At 40.6% G+C, this 19,939-nt stretch overlaps 1 protein-coding gene across 1 annotated transcript in view; it reads left to right on the top strand.

The window, feature by feature from the left end:
* Positions 1-19,939, top strand: part of SCUBE3 (signal peptide, CUB domain and EGF like domain containing 3) — a 189,253-nt gene that overhangs the window by 60,959 nt on the left and 108,355 nt on the right. Inside the window, 2 exon segments of the mRNA XM_073616014.1 lie at positions 15,661-15,795; positions 16,841-16,963. Of these exon segments, the coding sequence (XP_073472115.1) occupies positions 15,661-15,795; positions 16,841-16,963 (258 nt within the window).

Here is a 19,939-nt window from a genome sequence, read left to right as displayed (position 1 = left end):
ATGCACTGTAACATGTCAAATTAGTTTACAACATCTATCTAGACCAGGAGTACACTGGGGGTATGGGAACCCACAAGTAGAGGTACAGGATTGGATCTCTGAAGAATAGAAAAATACAATTCTTTGCATTATTGTTCCATTGATCCTGAAATCAAAGTGAAAAAAATGACTTAAATTGCCAGGTGACATGCAAGTAACAGTGTCAGTAACTGGACCTCAAATCTGTGTTTTGTTTGCATGAAAACTGCAGCAAAAATCTCACTAGATTCAGCCAGCCTGCGTATTTGGGATTGGCTATTTTATATAAAGAAAGATTAATACAATCCTAATTATTGTCTTTTCATGTCCTATCTATTCATTATATAAAGAAAAATCAAGCTTTTGACATAATGGTGAAAATTTCAACAGTGTGGCAAAGGGGGTATGGAAATATATTTTTGCAATCCATTGAGGGTTTATAATGTCAAAAAGGTAAAGTATAACTAAAGGCAAAATGTTTTATTTAGATTTGGATAGAGTTAGAACCACTGTCAGATATGTATTGCAGTTTATGTCCCTGTTAGGGAGGTTCGATCTCTCATTGTTCTGATCACCAATGTCACTGTAAATTAAAGTGAGGGTAAATCCAAAATTTTGAGTTGCAACCAGAACAGGATTAGATAGAAATTTTTCCAATGGTGACACATGTTTCTGTGACAACTAAGAGGGGATTCCCCCCATATTTGAAAGGTATACTTTCACTTGCTGTTGAAGAATGGTTGAGATGGCAAAAAAAAAAAAAAACTCCCAGAAACTGAGAGTGGATTTAGCCCTCCCAATTGCTATCCAAAATGCAAAAAGAAAATGTTTCTGTTTTTGCTGTACGAAGAACCCCTGATCTAGACATTCAAAGTGGGTAGCATTAAGAGTCTTCAATTCTCGCAGCAGTGTGAGATCACAGAAAGGCTTTTGTTGATAGTAAGGTTTATATGCACGAACCATGAAAGCTTACATATATGCAGTTGCACCAAAAAGAAAGTATTGGTTTACAACTATCCAATGCAAAACTTTTGTGGAACATTAAGAGCCCTGTATTTTTTCACGAGACATCAGCTTGCAAAATTAAGACTTTCTTTCCTTATTTGCTGTTCTTTTTTTTTTCTGTGCCAGCTAAATTCCTGTTTGGCCGACATTCAAGAGTAAAAATAAGGGAAACTTTGATACAAGTTTTACATTTACAAAAAAGCTGCGCTTCCTGATTTTATTTCTTGCAGCTTGTATCCATAACACAACATGCACAAATAATGGTTGTCAATATATACTTTAAAAGGATAAATTATTTTTGTAAAACAATTTTATCTAATTAATTAACTTTGGTATATACCTATTTGCTCACACAATACAAATAATGAATGATATTCTAGAAGGGCACAGGTACTAAACCTGTGCTATGTGTACCCCAGCGGGCGCTTCTGATACATTCAGAGACTTTTACTATCTAGAGTTCATAGTAACAGCAAATAAATTTATAATAGTGAAAATGTTCAGTAAGTATTGTAGTTTTTAAGAATATAAGCGATTGTTTAGAAGACATTTTTACTTTATTTGGGTACTGGTAAGAAATGTACCTATGTCAAGGAATACTTAATTTGGTCTGGTCCACGCCAGGACTACTTAGTAAATATGGTAGCTACTTTATACTTTTTTAACAATAATATACTGAGAAAGGTTTATTCCATTCTTCAACACTTACATGAGTTCATGTCCATGCATGTTTACGTAGGGGCAGTTGCAAAAACATTAACACTTGTGGCATTCTTGCTTACAGGATCTCTACTGGAGAAAACGATTGTATTCTAAAATGTGTATGTGGGTAATACATGTAACAATCGTATTCTTTATATATAAATTTTTTTAAATATTACTTCTTTATTTATATTTTTTACTTTTGCATTCAGATCCATCCTGAGAGACAGGGATTGGGACAAACAATAATACTATGATGGGTGCTTATACTGTAGCTGTCAACTTTTACTGCCATAATTGCATTGTATTTAAAGTTCGTCCCAACCTCTGTTATTGCCACTTTTAATGAACAGTTTGGTCTGCATGTGTTGTGAGGAAATAAACCAAAATAATAAAAAATAAATAAAAGAATATGAAATAAAAAAAAAAAAAAAAGTTAAATGATATTATTATATGTATAAACCCTACACAGTTGTTCAATTACAATTCAATAATACAATTATTTTATTACAGCGGTCCTTTAAGCCTCCAGTATATATAACTGCTAGAATGGAAAAATTGTAGAATCTACTTGCAGTACATACAAAGGTCTTGCAGAGCTGTCTTTTTTGTGGACTATGCTTTTCTTAGGCTAACTCTCACGGTCACTTCAACCTGTAATTATCAATGTGTTTAAAACAAGGTAAACAAGCTATGAATGGCAAGATAATACTTTCTTGGTTAAGGACATTCATTGATGCAGGAGCCTGTAACTTAAAATTTGAAGAGTTACACGAAAGTCTCCTGGAAGGTTTATTTAGGATGCAGAAATACAATATAAATATAGACTATTTGTGAAAATTAAAAACTTTCTGATGTGCAGATGTAATAATTTACATAAGAGAAAAATTACTATTATAAGTAGATATTTCACCTTAACAAAACACATGAAAGTTGACACGAACCACAGAATTTCCATGGTACCAGACCCAGGAATAATATTATGATCAGGTTCTATAAACCTAAAATCAGTGCCATGTTTACCAGACCCAGCGGCGATTAGGGCTTGTTCTCACTAATGGGATTTTCATTTGCTTTTATAATGAATGAAAGCTGCATGCCAGTGAGTTTCAGCCACAAGTCATTGGCTTTTTGATCAAAAACAGATGAAGTGCAGAGCAACACTGAAAATAAATGTAGATTTTGGGATTGGGTAATATGGTATATACTTGTATACTTGTATTTGTGACATGACTTATACAGAATTTGTGATAGAAATATGTTCTTCTGAAATGTCTTCATTACTATCACGCTGATATAAAATTGGCCATATTAATGAACAGTTACAAATACAAGCATAGTCTGATATATTTTGGAAAGCTTCTGCCCCAATTGAGAGGGCTCTAGTCTAGTCTAATAATCTGTCCTAGTCACACACAAAAAAGATGGGAACACCAAAATGTAGACTAATATTCTGCCATAACTTGAATGTCAATACAGAGTAGACCGTATGTGGTTCCAGCTTGAGTATAATGTAATAGTGATTTGTGCTTGAGTATATCACCCACACATAGCCAAAGCTGCAATCTCAAAACAAAGAGCAGGGCAAACTATGGGGTTGATTTACCAAAACTGAAACGAGCAAAATCCGGTGCAGGTCTGCATAGACAATCAGATTCCAGATTATTTTGTCAAAACTTAATTGAACAAGCTGAAGTTAGAAGTTGATTGGCTAACATGCACAGCTGCACCAGATTTTGCACTCTCCAGTTTTAGTAAATCAACCCCTATATGGCAACACAGCAGGCTAGCCTCTCTTGACAGATGCAACAAGCAAAAAGCATAGTACCAACAAGGCACTAACTGGGTGAAAGATAAGGAGTTTTACCAATGCCTCAAACAACTCAAGTAGTGCCCCCGCTACACAGCCATTAGATGTAGTAGTGGTGTACCCTGTTGGAAAGTGCATACCTATTAGCCGGGTAACATTTTGTAAATCTTTATATATATAAGTCATATCTCCAGTTGAACATGCAGCTATTGAATTTATTAGGTTGCAGTGAATACGTGAATAAGTAGCTTGGATGACACTCATTGGGTTAGATTCTATTTTTATTCTTCTTCCATCCATAAAACTCCAGTTTCCATGCCAGTTGAACTTGAAAACATCAGCAAAACCTTAACCAACATAGGGAAAGTGACAGACAACATTATTAAAAGAGAAGATAGTACTTTTGCTTCTGAACAATGTCTCTGCGTGAGCTTCTAGGTTCAGTTACACGTTCGAACTTAGATTCAGCCCTGGCTCAACAGTTTTTTTGTTGGCATCCACTGCCAAAACTCCCTACTTTTGGTGCTGGTTTCCAAAGGTACGAGAGCTTGGCATCTCTACCATGATAACCTTTTTCCATTGTGCAGGCCTTGCTTCCGCAGTGTATGAAGGTTATTCAGGTACACTCTTTCCATGGCGCACCTGGCAGTCTGATCAACATGTAGTGAATGAAGGTTCTTTGGCTTCACATACAAAATCTGCAATTTTCCATGCCTAGGCTGGCACGAGCGAAGTACACGTTTACTGAAAGAATAAGAATTTTCTCTGATTAATGCCAAAATGGCAAATACATTATTTTAAAAACTGATATCTGTATAGCATTAGCAATATGCATCGCAAATTAAAGCTGAACTCTTGGCACAAAAACTTTAATTTACCGTAAATATATTCCTTAATAGCCACAGAGGATATAAAGCTAATTTGTGAGCACCAAACGCCTTTGCAGACCCAGTGATTACATTGTAAAAGTAAGAGTGGTTATGTCCTGTACATCGCCTAGGCAGAGAGCAGAGCTGTGGGATGGACCCAGCAGGCCCACCTACTATGAGCTGGCTACAGATAACTACATGAGGGAGTGGATACAAAACCACTCCCCCTGCACAAGGAGAGAGACAAACTGTGACCGGTAATTATTACGGGAAGCTCCTGCACAGAGACAAAGTTTCATGCTGTATTTTTTCACAGAGTTGAGAAATATACACAAAGCACTCCAATAATAGGCTTGTCTCTTGCATTTAGGCAATATTTGCTTATTATGGAGTTCAGCTTTAAAATATTTAGAAAACTATATGCAACAAGAAACCACAGTTACTTCAAGGAAATCCCAAGGAGCAGCCTATGAAATCCAGGAATAATAACTTACCAATGTCTTAGGATCACTGTTCTTTTCATCTAGAATCACTTTTCTTGGCATTGAAAAAAAAACACTTTAGAACTTTTGAGACATATATGTAATGTCATACTGTATTCATCTCACTTTCTTCTTGACTTTCTTCTTAATTAAATTAAAACTATGTGTAGTACCCCCTTACTCCTAGAGGCTATTAGGTACCCCCAGAGGTTAGGTGGGCTGACATTTCACTTCAGGGTTGGATTCTTGACTTTTAGCGAGGACAGGTAATAGAGTTTAGTCAGGCAAATAATCTCCAGGAAGAGAGGGTTATGGCACAGGACACCCAAAAGAACCATGCACAGACTTTGAAAAACCTATTTACGGTTGATACAAAAAAGGCCTTCAGGCTGGGTTCACACTATTGCTAGTCGGATGCAGGTTTCTCTGCATCCAATTCGCATAGCAGGAGATTGTGACCTCCTCTCTATGAAGCCGGTGTGAATTGCACAGGAGCCCTGTGCGTCCTTTGGTCCTTCTGGTCTGAATTCAGTCCAAAATAGGGTAAATAGAGACACACCCAACTCCTCCTGTGAGCCGCTGCATGTTCTAGTGTGAACCCAGCCTTAAGCTAGACTGGCAATCTGTAGTCAATTGTAAAGCAGTAAAAGCACTTTACTCTCTGGGCAAGTCACCAGACAACCCCCTTGCATCAGAAGTTCACCCCTGGTGATCCTATCCAGGATACAGCTTCACTCTTCCTGGGCAACACATCTGGCCAGGCAGCTCAAGCTTCAGGCCCCAGCCTTGGGTCTACCTTTTCTCAGGTAATTTTGTCTTTACCAGGCAGCAAGCCAGGGAGACCGGAAACAACAGCACACACGTCCTCACCAGGCAGAGCCTAGAAGGCAAGAAAGTTTCTACAAGGGTTCTCCAAATATTTATACTCTTCCGCAGCATTCTCCACAGGCAGTAAACTTCCTAGTTGTTAGACAGGGGGAATCTACAAATTTACAACTGGCTATTGGATCTTTCTACACGATTGCCAGGGATACTCCCTAGCAGCAGATAGACGTATAATCTGAACCTAGGGGAAGACCTGTAGAAAGCAGAACTATACTATAATGTAAAACAATAGTGCAGCACCAATAAGATAACAATAAATATAAAGGTGCAGTCAAATGAAACCATACAACTAAATAAATGTAAAAAAAGCAAAGTCCATCCGTGTGAAGAAAACGTCTGCAGTATATTCAATGGTGATGAAAAAAATGAATAATGCTGTTAATCTTGATAATCATGTGCAAACGGCCCTCAGATCGCCAGTCACCAACTCCATGTGAATTCAAAGCTTACCAGAATGAATGGCTACCATTATAGTAGCATAAATGCCTGGGTGCAAAAGCAATGAAAACAGTGCTCAAGTGACCAATCACCAAGAAGTGGATTCAAAACTCACTAGAAAAGCAGGCGACCATTACAACAGCATATACGCCTGGGTATGTATGGAGTCCAACAGGGATCGGTGTGGTATTTTACTTGCAATGATACTTCCTAGTTCACTCCAGCTGAGGATAAATAAAGCTCACCAAGAGCCCAAAAAATTTCCACATAGTGTGGTAGGTTTATTGTCACAATAAGTAAAATCACATAAAAACGGAGCAAAAATCCAGATATCTCACATGTAAAGCTGCTGCTGACCCGGGATCGCGCAGCGGCATGACGTCAAAGCCAGAATCTCCACCCTAAGGGCACTAGGAAGTATCATTGCAAGTGAATCCACTTGTCGTTGGTGATTGGTCACTTGGGCACTGTTTTGATTGCTTTTGCACCCAGGCAATTATGCTACTCTAATGGTAGCCATTCATTCTGGTAAGCTTTGAATTCACATGGAGCTGGTGATGACTGGCTATCTGAGCACCGTTTGCACATGATTATCAAGATTACCAGCATTATTAATTTTTTTCATCACCATTGAATATACTGCACGCTTTTTCTCCATGCACATGGACTTTACATTTCTTTTAATTGTATGGTTTCATATCACTGCACCTTTATATGTATACTTTCATATTGGTGCTGCACTATTGTTTTACATTTAAGATTTGGGAGTAAGATATACTACCCTTTGCATTAGCAGCCTCACGTTCACATTTTAGATTTTTAGCACAGTGCAGATTCGGCCACATTAACAGAACTATCCTATTAGGCTGACGCTGAAAACAGCCCAGAAGTACTAAATTTAGAATAGGGATACTACCTCCTATGGCAGGGCCCCTACATATGCAAGAAGCACCTAGTTAAAATGCTGGAAGAAGGTCCACCATGGCAGTAAAGTGAAGTTACTGCAGTGAGGCTTACCCTATCTCCATCAAGGAATAAATATGGTTCGCTCATACAGGGGACTGCAGAATCTACAGAAATTGTCTTCTCTAAAAGTCACATACCTACTTCCACAGGCTCTCTGAAAAGTGAAAGAATGTGTCTGTATTGGTATTGCTACTGCCAGGCCAGTAATTGGTTTGATGGTTAAACACTGTTCTAAGTTGTGTGTTTGGACCAGGAGAATATTATCTGTAATGGTAGTGAACATCAACCATGTATTTAGTGAGACTCTGTCATCACTCAAACCACATAAAACAGTTGAAATTGGAAGAAGCTCTAGTTAGATGGGTTACTTTTTGGGGTTGATTTACTAAAGGCAAAAAAAGCTGTTCACTTTGCAAGGCAGTTTTCACGGGAATATTCCCTTAGCTTAGTGGATGTGGTGAAAATTCACTTTACAAAGAATGCCCTAATCATGTACAAGGAAAATAAAAGTTAAACAGTATTTTTACTTGCACTTGATTGGATGATGGAAGTCAGCAGAGCTTCTCCTCATTCACTAACCTAAAGGGAAAATTACCTTTCAAAGTACAAATTCCATTGCGAATTGAACAGCCTATTTGCCATTAGTAAATCAACCACTTTGTCTCTAACAGACTGTGACCAGCATAAGTATTTATCTTTTCTCACTACTCCTGTAACGTAATGTGTAATACTAATGGGAAGAGGGGGGTAGTCATCTCTGGCACCAGCAGAGACCCAGAGGCACATGCCATGCCCTTTTGTACTATTAATATTTAATTTTTCTAAGAATCATTAGTATTGAATTATGGAATTTCATTAATCATAATTGGCTTTACGTATACAAGTTCGACAGATGGGTTTTGGTATGGCGCCTGAAGGGAACCTAAAGATCTCTATATTCCTCTAATGTCATGTACTGTATATGTAGATAATATTTGCATCATTAATATTTGTACATATATTGCTTCTTTGTAAGGTTAGTCTACTTATTTTCTCCAATCTATTATGCCATTTTTAATTAAGGGACTGCGTGATTTTACTAGCATTAAAACCACCGCCTAGGATTTCAGTTCAACAGTGTGATTAGAAGTCACATCCCAGTTGTCAGTGCCATGCCTTCTGATTCTGTTCCAGGTTTTCTTTATCCAAATATCCTCAGGAAACTGTAATTGCCAGCTTAGATGTTTGATATGATGCTTTGATCTCACCAGAGGTGTGTGTTTGATCTGTTTACTTATTAAGAATTTGCAAATGTTACTTTGGTATACGTTTGCATAATGTTATCGTGGCATTTAAGCAACAGACATGTCATATGAACTCAAAGAAATAACTCCATTTTGTTAAGTTTAATTTATCAGAGGATAGGAACATACAGGATTTGAGGGGATAAGGTAAGGATAGGTGAGGCTGCTATGTGTAATCGGATATATACTGTAAGTCCTTCACAAGCTGTCATATTTAGGTTTTATACCTACCATGCATATGGTCATTTTAGAAGCTTTCCGTCAGATTTGATTGAAAAATAATTAATCAAAGTTGGTGTAAAAATCAGTGAAAGATTACTGTTTTTTGGCATTGGTTCAAAACAATTTTATACAGTTATTTTGATCAGCTGATCATTTAAAACGAAGAAATCATTAAGACCAACTTCTTTGCAAAGTGAAACTTCACCACATTCACGAAGCTCTGAGGCAAATCCCCTTGAAAAGTGAACAGCCATTTTGCTGTTAGTAAAGCAACCTCATTGTATAAGTTAGGCACACCAAAGGCAACACTTTTTGATTACGATTTGGATAGAGTGGTGGGGGGATCGAACCACTGTTTGTTTTTTTTTGCTGTCTTCTTCACTATTAAAGTGGTTGTAAAGGCAGAAGGTTTTTTCTTTCTTAATACATTCTTTGCATAAAGATAAAAAGCCTTCTGTGTGCAGCAGCCCCCCTTAGCTCCCTAATACTTACCTGAGCCCATCTCGATCCAGCGATGTTGCACAACAGACTCGGCTGTCCGGGACTCTCCCTCCTCATTGGCTGATACGGCAGCAAAGTGCTATTGGCTGCTGCTGCTGTCAATCAAAGTCAGTGAACCAATGAGGAGTGAGAGGGGATGTGGTTGGGCCATGGGTCCATGTCTGAATAGACACACGGAGTTGCAGCTCAGCTTGGGTGCCCCCATAGCAAGCTACTTGCTGTGGGGGCACTGAATAGGAGGGAGGGGCCAGGAGCACTGAAGAGGGACCTGAGAAGAGGAGGATACAGTCTGCTCTGATCACCATTGTCACAGGGAATGAAAGTAAGGGTGAATCCTAAATTTTGAGTTACCACCAGAACAGAAATAGAGGGGTAATCTTACAATGTGGAGACTAGTTCATGTGACAGCTATCTAAGAGGAGATTTACTGTCACATTCCTGTTGAGTCTACAGGACAATACATGGGAGCAAAATCTCCTTACTGAGACACAGATGGCAAAAAAATGACAACAGTTTACCAATATGAAAAAGGAAGATCTGGCTTCAAGGATAACTAAAGGCATTTTTTTTTAGTTTTAGATAGAATGGAGAGGGATTAGAACACCTGTCAGGATTGTATTGCTGTCTATGCTCCCTTTGTCATGTTTACCATTATCATCAAAAGTAAATACCAAATTTTGGGTTGTCCTTAGAACAGTAATAGAGGGAAATTCTTCCAATTAGGACACTAGTTCAGGTGACTGGGGGAGGGGGGGTGCAATGAATTCACATAATTTGCAGGGATTTCTTATCACTTCTTGTTGTGGCTATGGGACAGGAAGTGAAGGTAAATCTCCCAAAAGGGACACAGATGGCAAAAAAAAACTGATAGGGGTTATAACTCTCCCTTACTCCCTTATCCAAAATTAAAAAAAAAAAAAACCCTGAAAGTTGTTTCATACTTACCGTAATTGTATTTTTCTGGTGTCTATCAATGGCAGCATACATGTGATAGTGGCCCCGCCTACTTTCGCCCACAGGACCAGTGCATAGCTATAAAGAGTTAACACCCACACAACGGAATATTCCCTGTACATCTCTAGGAACCAACTGGGTGGGTTCAGTATGCTGCCATGAATAGACACCAGGAAAAGAAAATTACAATAAGTATGATACAATTTTCTGTTTTCCTGGTGCCTCCATGGCAGCATGCATAATAGCTCAATAACTAGCTACCAGGGTGGGAAGCTTCAGAAAATCCTATCATAAGAAAGTGAGTAAGCTACTGGCTTCGCTAAAGACAGCTGTAGTGAGGACTACTAAGCCCATCAGTAGAGTTGAAAGAATGTGCCATATTAGAACCTGGTTGGCTTTCCTGCCTGTCGTGCTTCCTGACATCTCTGCATAAGGTGCCCACGATGTCCAGGTGCTGCAGGAGGAATGTACAGCAATTACTTCCGGTGGTTGTAGCCCAGCCATATAGCAGGACCTTAGAGTTAACTTGAGGAACCGCGAAATAATTGTGCGCTGGAGCCTTCTTTCGTTGTTGGTTTCTAAGGGACTAGGTATAGCTGCTATGGCTAGCTAATGACTGTTTGCAAGTGTGCCACCCTTGATCTGGATGTATTGAAGGAGTACTTCACCTAAGTCGGACAATCCCACTGTGGCATGGGCAAACAAACGCCCACAGGCTCTTGATGTCATGACAACAGCAAAGCTGTGAACTGCCCGCAGCTCCAGGAGCCTGCCAGGAGCCTGCCCAAGACTTTTTGTACCAATAGCTGGTTTCAGATAAGGGGGAATGTCCACCTGGTAGAAAAACAATTGAGCACAATCCGCGATACCCTCCCCAGGACAGGCCCTCCGAGCGCACCCCCCTCAAGGGGACATGCCCTGAATGCCTTCCCCAAAAATGCCAGTGCAGACAAAAAAGGGAAAATGGACAGGACCCAAATACTCCCGCAGCAAGTGTGCCAATCCCGCTACATTTACTTCAAGCCCCTGGTAGAACACAGGGAAAGTGAGGATAGAAGCCTAGATGGCATCCTTGCTGATCTGACAAAAACATAGTCTGCAGCCAAAAGCTCATGACGCACTCATAGATTTAGTAGCGTGCATCTTGTCAGGACAGGATAGAACCTGAACCCTGGACCATGGAGTTGGTAGCTGAGTTGACGTGACATGAGGGAGCTAGAAATCGGAGCATCAGTACAGGGTCCATCTTGAAAAACAAGAGGAAAGCAAAGGCTGAGAGATAAACTTTCCATCCCGACCACATCCAACCTTGAGATTAAAACTTCCTTTAGGTAAACTGGATGCAGACCAAAGAACTGAATAAGGATGTCCTGTTTGAGGAGACAGATAGAAACTCCCCCGAGCAAGATGGAGAACTGGGTTCTAACAACTTTGTCTTATGTTAAACCCATGAAAGGTTTCATGCCAGACAAGGCCACCAGTCTTGAACAGTCAACTTCCCAAGTGAAGGCTAAAAGTGAACTACTTAAATTGGTTGTAAACCCACAATAAAAAAAAATAAAAAAGACCTACAAGACAAAGGCATAATGCGCTAGTATGCATAGCATATGCATTATGAAATACTCACCTTAGATCAAAGCCCCTGTAGCGGTCCCCGTACACTGCTCCGACTGGCGACATCGCTCCCGGAGTTACTTCCGGGTATCGCGGGATCCGGCGCTGTGATTGGTCGGAGCCACGATGACGTCACTCCCGCGCATGTGCACAGGAGCCGCCAGTAACGACGCACTAGCTGAAGCATATCTGCACCCAGAGGCGCCTCTCTCCTTGTGTTTTTTCCTCTGGTAAACTTCTCCACTTCTCCACTCATGGTATACTTACCTACCTGAAAGGAAAATGGTCAGCAAGAGCAAAGCCTCAGGCTGAATATAAAGTACCAGCTTATCCTCTCTGTTCTTTCTTGCCAGCAGTTGGCCTACTCTCTGCGGAGGGAGGCTTTATGCTTTTGATAGCAACAGTATTGGAATGCAGCTTGAGTTATTCACAATAACTTGGATATGGTATTTTCACCCAGACCCACAGCAATCCTTTGCAGCTATGAATAGTGGGCAGAAGAGCTTCTGTCTGCCCCTTTAAGGCAATCTTGACACACTCTTTATCTTCTAAAGGGAACTTCACCCAGGGCTCACAGCAATCCTTTGCGGCTATGAATAGTGGGTAGAAGTGCTTCTGTCACTCTCTTTAAAGTGATTGTAAGGCTTTTTTTTTTTTTTTTTTAAATAACAAAAATGTCATACTTACTTCCACTGTGCAGTTCGTTTTACACAGAGTGGCCCTGATCCTCGACTTCTGGGGTCCCCACACGGCGCTGACAGCTCCTCCCTGCATCGTATAACCACATAGGAGAAGCACTCTCCCGGGGGGTTACCTTGCAGGCTCGCGCCCGAGTCCGGCATTTACATCCATAGATGCAGAGTGCCGGACTCGGCCCCACCCCCCCGGTGCCCGCGTCATTAGATTTGATTGACAGCAGCGGAAGCAAATGGTTGCACTGCTAGCAATCTATCCAATCAAGAGCCTAGACAACAGGCGGGGGGAAGAGCGTGTCTCCGGCAGGGGAATTCAGGACTCAGGTGAGTAAAATGGGGGGCAGGGGGGCCGGTCAGTGACAGAAGTTTTTTCACCCTAATGCATAGGATTAAATAAATTGAACAGTTAAACAACCTGGATTACTAAGTAACAATAATGTAAAACTGCTATGTCACCAAAATTAGGGACTTGAATAAAGTGCATTCAGTTTCATCATGGAAAAATAAGAAATAACACACTGGGGATAGTAAACAATACCTGAAGCACAACACATTTACAGCTGTAATAATCTATCCATAAGAAGTTGGGGAAGGGCGACTCCTGGATATTTTCAAATTTCTTTGGAGAATTCCTATGTCGGTAGGTATTTTTTTCTCTAACAAGTATAGAATCGACCGCTTGGATCCACTGCGCACATGTCGGAATTTGGGCAGATAGCCAGAGTCTCGCTTTTTTTCCTTGCCAAATATAACAACCAAATCAAAACTTTATAATGAGGAGGGGAGTATAATTCCTCATTAAGGTTGCCCAACAGGCACGTTAGTAAGTCCACAGCCAATTGAATCTGGTAAGTATCATTAATAGTTTAAATAACTTGGTTCCAATATCACACCAGTTTAGGACATCTCCAAAACATGTGAATAAAATTGCCTGGTTGAATCTGACATTCATTTGGGACAGATGGGATTATCTCGCCTACCCCAAGTGTGGAGTTGTACTGGAGTCCTATAAGTTTGATGTAGAAAAAAGGTGGGACAGGTTATGTGCTGCTGAAACTGATACTAAGGGGCCAGCCTTAAGTATTTGTTCCCATTGGTCACCCTCTATGAGGCCAACATCGTTCTCCCATTTTTCACGACATGCTAGCATTCAGATATACTTTCATGTGTTATCTGTATTGTCACAATCAGCAACTTGTGCTCTACTAGACATGTGCAGGACAGAAAAATGTGTTTAGTTTTGGATATTTTGGTCATGTTACTAATTTCGTTTTGTTTCGGAATTCGTTTAGTGTTGCTTCAGAATTTGTTAAAATTTGGTTTATTTTTCGTTAAATTTAATTTCGTTTTACGTAAAATTGCATTTTGTTTATTAATTTTCTAACAACTTCCAAATTTTCAGAATGATTGGAATTCGGATCGGTCGAAAAATGATCGACCAATTCGAATTCTGTGTGAAGAATAGCTGGTTGTTAAGCAGTGGGCTGGGAAGCCAGCCGCCGCATCCTTAACAACCGATGACTCATCAGCTGTCAGCGGGCTTCCCCACTGACAGCTGAAATATAAACTAAACAATGCCGGCAATAGAAAATTCAAAAAAGAGAACAGAGTGGGGTCCCCCCCAATCCATAGCAGACCCATATACGAGCATGCAGCTTGGCAGGAGCCCCACTTAAAGTGAAGCAATAAAAATGAAAAATTCCTTTAAATATAGTGCCTAGAGGGTCCCCTTAATCTGCCTGTAAAGTGACACATCTGTAGCATGTATAGTACATGCTGCAGCAAAAATGACAATTCTAAAGAAAAAAAATTTAAATTGACTCGCAGTTGAAATTATTTTTTTTTTAAATGGCGTGGAGTCTCCCCAAAATCTATACCAGACCCTTATCTGAGCACACAACCTGGCAGGCCAGGAAAGGGGTTGGCATGGGGGTGGGTGCTTTGGGGCAGGGGGTTCTTTGCCCCACCCCCACTCCCCCACCCCAAAGCACCTTGTGGCCTCTTCCCAACAACCCTGGGTGGTGATTGTGGGGGTATGTGGGCAGGTGGCTTTCCAAAATTGGAATAAACCAAAAATTTGTTTGAATTTGTATTTAGAACGAAACAAATTGCACATGTCTATTCTCTACTCATTGTGTTAGCATTCTCCTCCTTAGGGATTAATAAGTATACCTTTATAACATACTCTAGCACATTATTATAACGATCCGACATTCCGACAACAAAATCCTAGGATTTTTTCCGACGGATGTTGGCTCAAACTTGTCTTGCATACACACGGTCACACAAAGTTGTCGGAAAATGCGATCATTCTGAACGCGGTGACGTAAAACACGTATGTCGGGACTATAAACGGGGCAATGCCAATAGCTTTCATCTCTTTATTTATTCTGAGCATGCGTGGCACTTTGTGCGTCGGATTTGTGTACACATGATCGGAATTTCCGACAACGGATTTTGTTGTCGGAAAATTTTATAGCCTGCTCTCAAACTTTGTGTGTCGGAAAATCCAATGGAAAATGTGTGATGGAGACCACACACGGTCGGAATTTCGGACAACAAGGTCCTATCACACATTTTCCGTTGGAAAATCCAACCGTGTGTACAGGGCATAAGAAGTCAGTAGATAATGATAGTGATGTAGTAATGTAGATAACAGAGAGTGATGTACTTACACAGCAACTGCTTAATTATATAAGTACAGTTTGAAAGGTGTAACAGAAATTATACTTTATCATATTACTGTTATAAATACAAGTAGACATGATTATAGTTATAACACAATTAACTGTTAATAGTTTAGCAAAACTCAGGGTCAGTATCTTCTGCTTTTACTATGCCATGGTTTTACTATGCGTCTATGCCAGGAAGTGGGTGCAAATACCTGTCTTAGACAGGTATCTGCACCCCCCTCCCCCTGAAAGGTGCCAAATGTGACACAGGAGGGGGGGGGAGGGTTCAGAAAAGCGGAAGTTCCATTTTTGTGTGGAGCCCCGCTTTAATAAGTAATAGACACATAGTATATAAAATTATTCTTTTTGAAGCTCACACAGAAAATACTTGCCAGTTTAACTGCTCCAAGTTGTGCACATGTCATATTTTCATTATTGTATAAGTAATAAAGTAGTACAAATTAAGGGTCATTACTTCCTTCGCAGGCTTATGATCCATGTTATTAACTACTGTACTATATTGTCCCTTACCCTGTTCTTACAGATTTAGATGAGTGTATGGAAAGCAATGGGGGCTGCCAGCAGATATGCATCAATATGATGGGGAGCTATGAGTGTCGCTGCCGCGAAGGATTCTTTTTAAGTGACAACCAGCATACATGTATTCAGCGACCAGAAGGTAAGTTTAAAAGGCAATTGAAGGTGGCTGTACTTGCAGGCACAGTCTGAATGCCTAGTGATCACTCCTTTTTAGGTCTAGATAGAAGGGAGGGGATAAAATGCTACAGATACCTTTGACATCAGAAGAAAATAAAAGTGACCAAACAAGGTTTTCTTTCCTACCCTCCCAATGTTCCACCCATGAGCCTGGGCTGTTAACTCACAAATGATAGATCATTACCTGTGGACACCTGCAGAATTCCAAGTTACAGCGCAAAATGATAATTGCATTTTTTTTTTGAATATGCAAAAGCTTAATTTATTAAAAAGGTTATTCAGCCTTTTTGAAAAAAATAAAATAAAAGTCAGCAGCTACAAATACTGTAGTTGCTGACTTTTAATAAAAGGGCACCATCCTCACCTGGGCCAGTTCTTTGCGGGTCTTCGGGTTTCGGCTTTGACATGTTAACAGTGGCAAGCTAGCTGTGACTCCTTGCGGCTTCATAACCAGCTTCCCACTGCACATGTGCAAGCCGCTCTGCGCTTTGTGAATGGTCCCTCAACCTTCTGGGACCTATGCCGTGTTCCAGAAGGTTGCAGGCAGAAAAAAGGTGGAAGAACTTCTGGTGAAACTGCCTAGGCGATCAGAACGGAAGGGGAAGTGGATACCTGTCAAACCAATGTACCTCTCCCCCAACTAAAAAAAAAGTTCCAAAAAAGAAGGTGGGGGGACATATAGTGGAACTGCCCCTTTAGGGAGAAGTTCAGATTTAAAGATGCAAACTTTCCAGACCCATTAGGTCCCTTTCTCAGGCTTCATAAAGCTTGACGAAGGGGTCCAATAGATTCTGAAACCTTGCTTCTTTAATAACTTAAGTTAGCCAATAAAAGGTAGCACTCAAACTTTCTGCATTAATCTATGGCTAACATGGAACAACTACTACTACTACTTTTACTGTACATACAATTGTTATAGGTAGCTGTTGTAATAAAGTAAAATTTGTCATAGATTTGCTGGTCCTTCTATACTTCTGTAATTTCTCCGCTCTCTTTCTTTTATTTAGAAGGCTTCCTCTGCATGAACAGGAACCATGGATGTGCACATATTTGCAGAGAAACTCTAAAGGGTGTGTCCTGTGAATGTCGACCAGGCTTTGAATTGACAGGAAACCAAAAAGACTGCAAATGTATGTGTGTCTGCCTCTCTATTTACCTAATTTATTAAAAAGTAACATTTATCTTCAGATAAAACATTACATAAGAATATTTTAAATGTACCAGAAATGTGAAGGATTAGTTTGCAGCCACTGAGCAAAAAATAAAATAAATATTTACATATATATATATATATATAGTACAGATGTTGCTATTTAAAACAAAAATGACATGGGGTCGTAAATGTCATATATATATATATATATATATATATATATGCTCTCCTGGTACAGATGTTGCTACTTAAAAAAAAAACCGACATGGGGTCCGCCTTAAAATCCATACCAGACCCTTGTCTGAGCATGCAGCCCAGCAAGTCATGAAAAGGGGGGGGGACAAGCGAGTGCCTGTCCCCCCTTCCTGAACCATACCAGGCCACATGCCCTCAACATTAGGGGGGGTGCTTTGGGGCGGGGGGCTCTGCCCCCCCACCCCAAAGCACCTTGTCCCCATGTTGATGGGGACAAGGGATTCTTCCCGTCAACCCTAGGTGGAGGTTGTGGGGGTCTTGGTGTATGATCCAGAGCAGATTGCTGAGATTTTTGGAGAATTTTATCAGTCCTTATATTCTACAGTGGCCGATTCCCAACTCCCCAATTTGACAACTTTACCACAACATATTTGGGATTATCTAGCAAAATGCTCTATGCCTACACTGAAGACGTCGGATGTTTTACAACTCAATTTTCCAATAACGGTGGAGGAACTGTGGGAAGTCATTAAAACTTTACCTCTCCACAAATCTCCAGGCCCAGGTGGGCTGCCATACTTTTATCACAAAACGTTCTCTGCTACGTTGATCCCCTGTATGCACACTCTTTTTAACGCTTTTCTGGCAGATGCCCTAATCCCTCCCAATATGTCTCATTCCCATATTAAGGTGTTTCCCAAACCTGGTAAGGATCCTCAAGATGCTTTTAGTTACTGTCCAATGCTCTTTTGAATTCCGATTATAAGGATTTTCACCAAAATATTGGCAAATAGACTGGGAGTTCACCTTCCCTCTGTCATGCACAAGGACCAGGAAGGCTTTGTGATATTTTGCTCGGTGGGTGATAACACCAGGAGGGCAGTTGATATTGTAGATATTCTAACTAAAGTAAAATCAGAAGCACTTATACTGAGCCCTGACACGGAAAAGGCCTTTGATCACCTTAGTTGGCCTTTTTTATTTGCGGTCTTATGACAGATTGGTATTTGAGGCCCTTTTCTCCACGCTATCCAGTCTTTATACGCTAACCCTGCAGCGACAGTTAAACTTCCTCATGCTTTCTCCCCACCTTTTCCGATATTCAATGGTACTCGGGCAGGGCTGCCCCTTGTCTCCTCTGCTCTTTGCGCTTTGCATTGAACCACTGGCGTCCCTGGTTCGTCTCCACTCTGATATTCCAGGGGTGCTTGTTTGTAACAGAGAGTTTCTAATTTCACTGTATGCTGATGACATTCTCCCGACACTCACTTATCCTCTGATCTCCCTACCAAATCTTCATAGAAAGTTTCTAGGAATTTGGCGTGCTCTTGGGCTACAAAATGAACACTACTAAAATAGAGGCTCTCCCCATCAACATGTCCCAATCCCGTTTGGCTCAACTTAAAGCCACCTTTGACTATAGCTGGAAAGCGGAGGCCGTTAAATATCTTGGGGTGTTCATCACACCCACCTACTCATCCCTTAATAGGCAAAATTCTCCTCCTTTGCATAGGGATACTCTGAATTTGCTCCGCTCCTGGACCACTCGCCACTTCAACCAAGCTCTTGTGCTGTATAACCACAGTGAAAATGATGACAGTCCCTAAACTCTTATATCTATTTGAGACCCTCCCAGTTATGCAGCACACTTTAGACACTTGGCCTCCTGGACTACGTTCAGATCGTATAATCAGTGGACGGAATTGGAAAAGCTATGGTCAGCCCCTATACATTCAAATTCTTTTCTGTGGGCCTCTCACTGTGCAGATTTAGGTACTACTCCCATACAGTTTATGAAATTTAATTGGTTACATACTAGAGATATGTTTCACTTGACCTGTACGAAATCCTTGCTGACCTCATTCCTTTTTAATCCTAATATTCCTGATAGCCTGTCCACCTCTATGGTGCTTCCCTGGAGAACAAATTTATTATTTAACTTTAAGGATATAGTAGATCGCTGCTCCCTTCGGCTGCTGCCATTCTCCAACCTATGGGATAAACATAGTCTTCCTAACTCCGCGTTCTATAGCTATTTGCAGATTCAACATTATGGGCAGTCCCTTACAAGAGACCTTGTCTTTGCCGCCCAACTCCATTTGAGAGAACTTGTGCCCCTCTTGAAAAGCTATGATTTCTGATATATATCGGATTCTGGCTACTATGACCATTTCCTAAACATTCGTATATATGTGGAAATGGGAAGAGCTGCTGGGGCGTGAACTCTCCATGGAGGTCTGGCAGAAGCTTTGGTTGCAAGCCCAAAAAAGTTCCATGTGTTCCATTGCTTTTGTGGTATCATACCCTTGAGTTCCTACATACTATTTTACTATTTTTCGGTCAGTTTCCGATAAGTGTTGGAGATGTAATTCAGCGGTGGGATCTCTGTTTCACATTTTATGGAAGTGCCCACAAATTATACCTTTCTGGAAGGAGGTTAACTTGCTAATTTCTAGGGTTGTTGACAGGCCTGTTCGCCTGGATCCGCTGACGTATCTCTTGGGCTTCCCGGTGTGTGGGAGCTAGGGAAACATTATAAAAAATTGTCGATGCACATTTTGACTGTAGCTAGATTTCTCATCACTGTACAGTGGAAACAGACACCCCCCCCCTGACATTTACTGTCCTTCTCCAGCAGATTAGAGACGTGAGATTCATGGAATACCTTACAGCTAGACTGCATAACACCCTAGCTAAGTTTTCAGCTGTATGGAACGATTGGGATAACTACTTTGTTTTTGACATACTTTAACCGTTT

The sequence above is a fragment of the Aquarana catesbeiana genome, linkage group LG02 (genome assembly GCF_042186555.1).
Source record: "Aquarana catesbeiana isolate 2022-GZ linkage group LG02, ASM4218655v1, whole genome shotgun sequence".
In the NCBI taxonomy this organism is placed as follows: Eukaryota; Metazoa; Chordata; class Amphibia; order Anura; family Ranidae; genus Aquarana; species Aquarana catesbeiana.
This window is presented reverse-complemented; position numbering and strand designations above follow the sequence as displayed.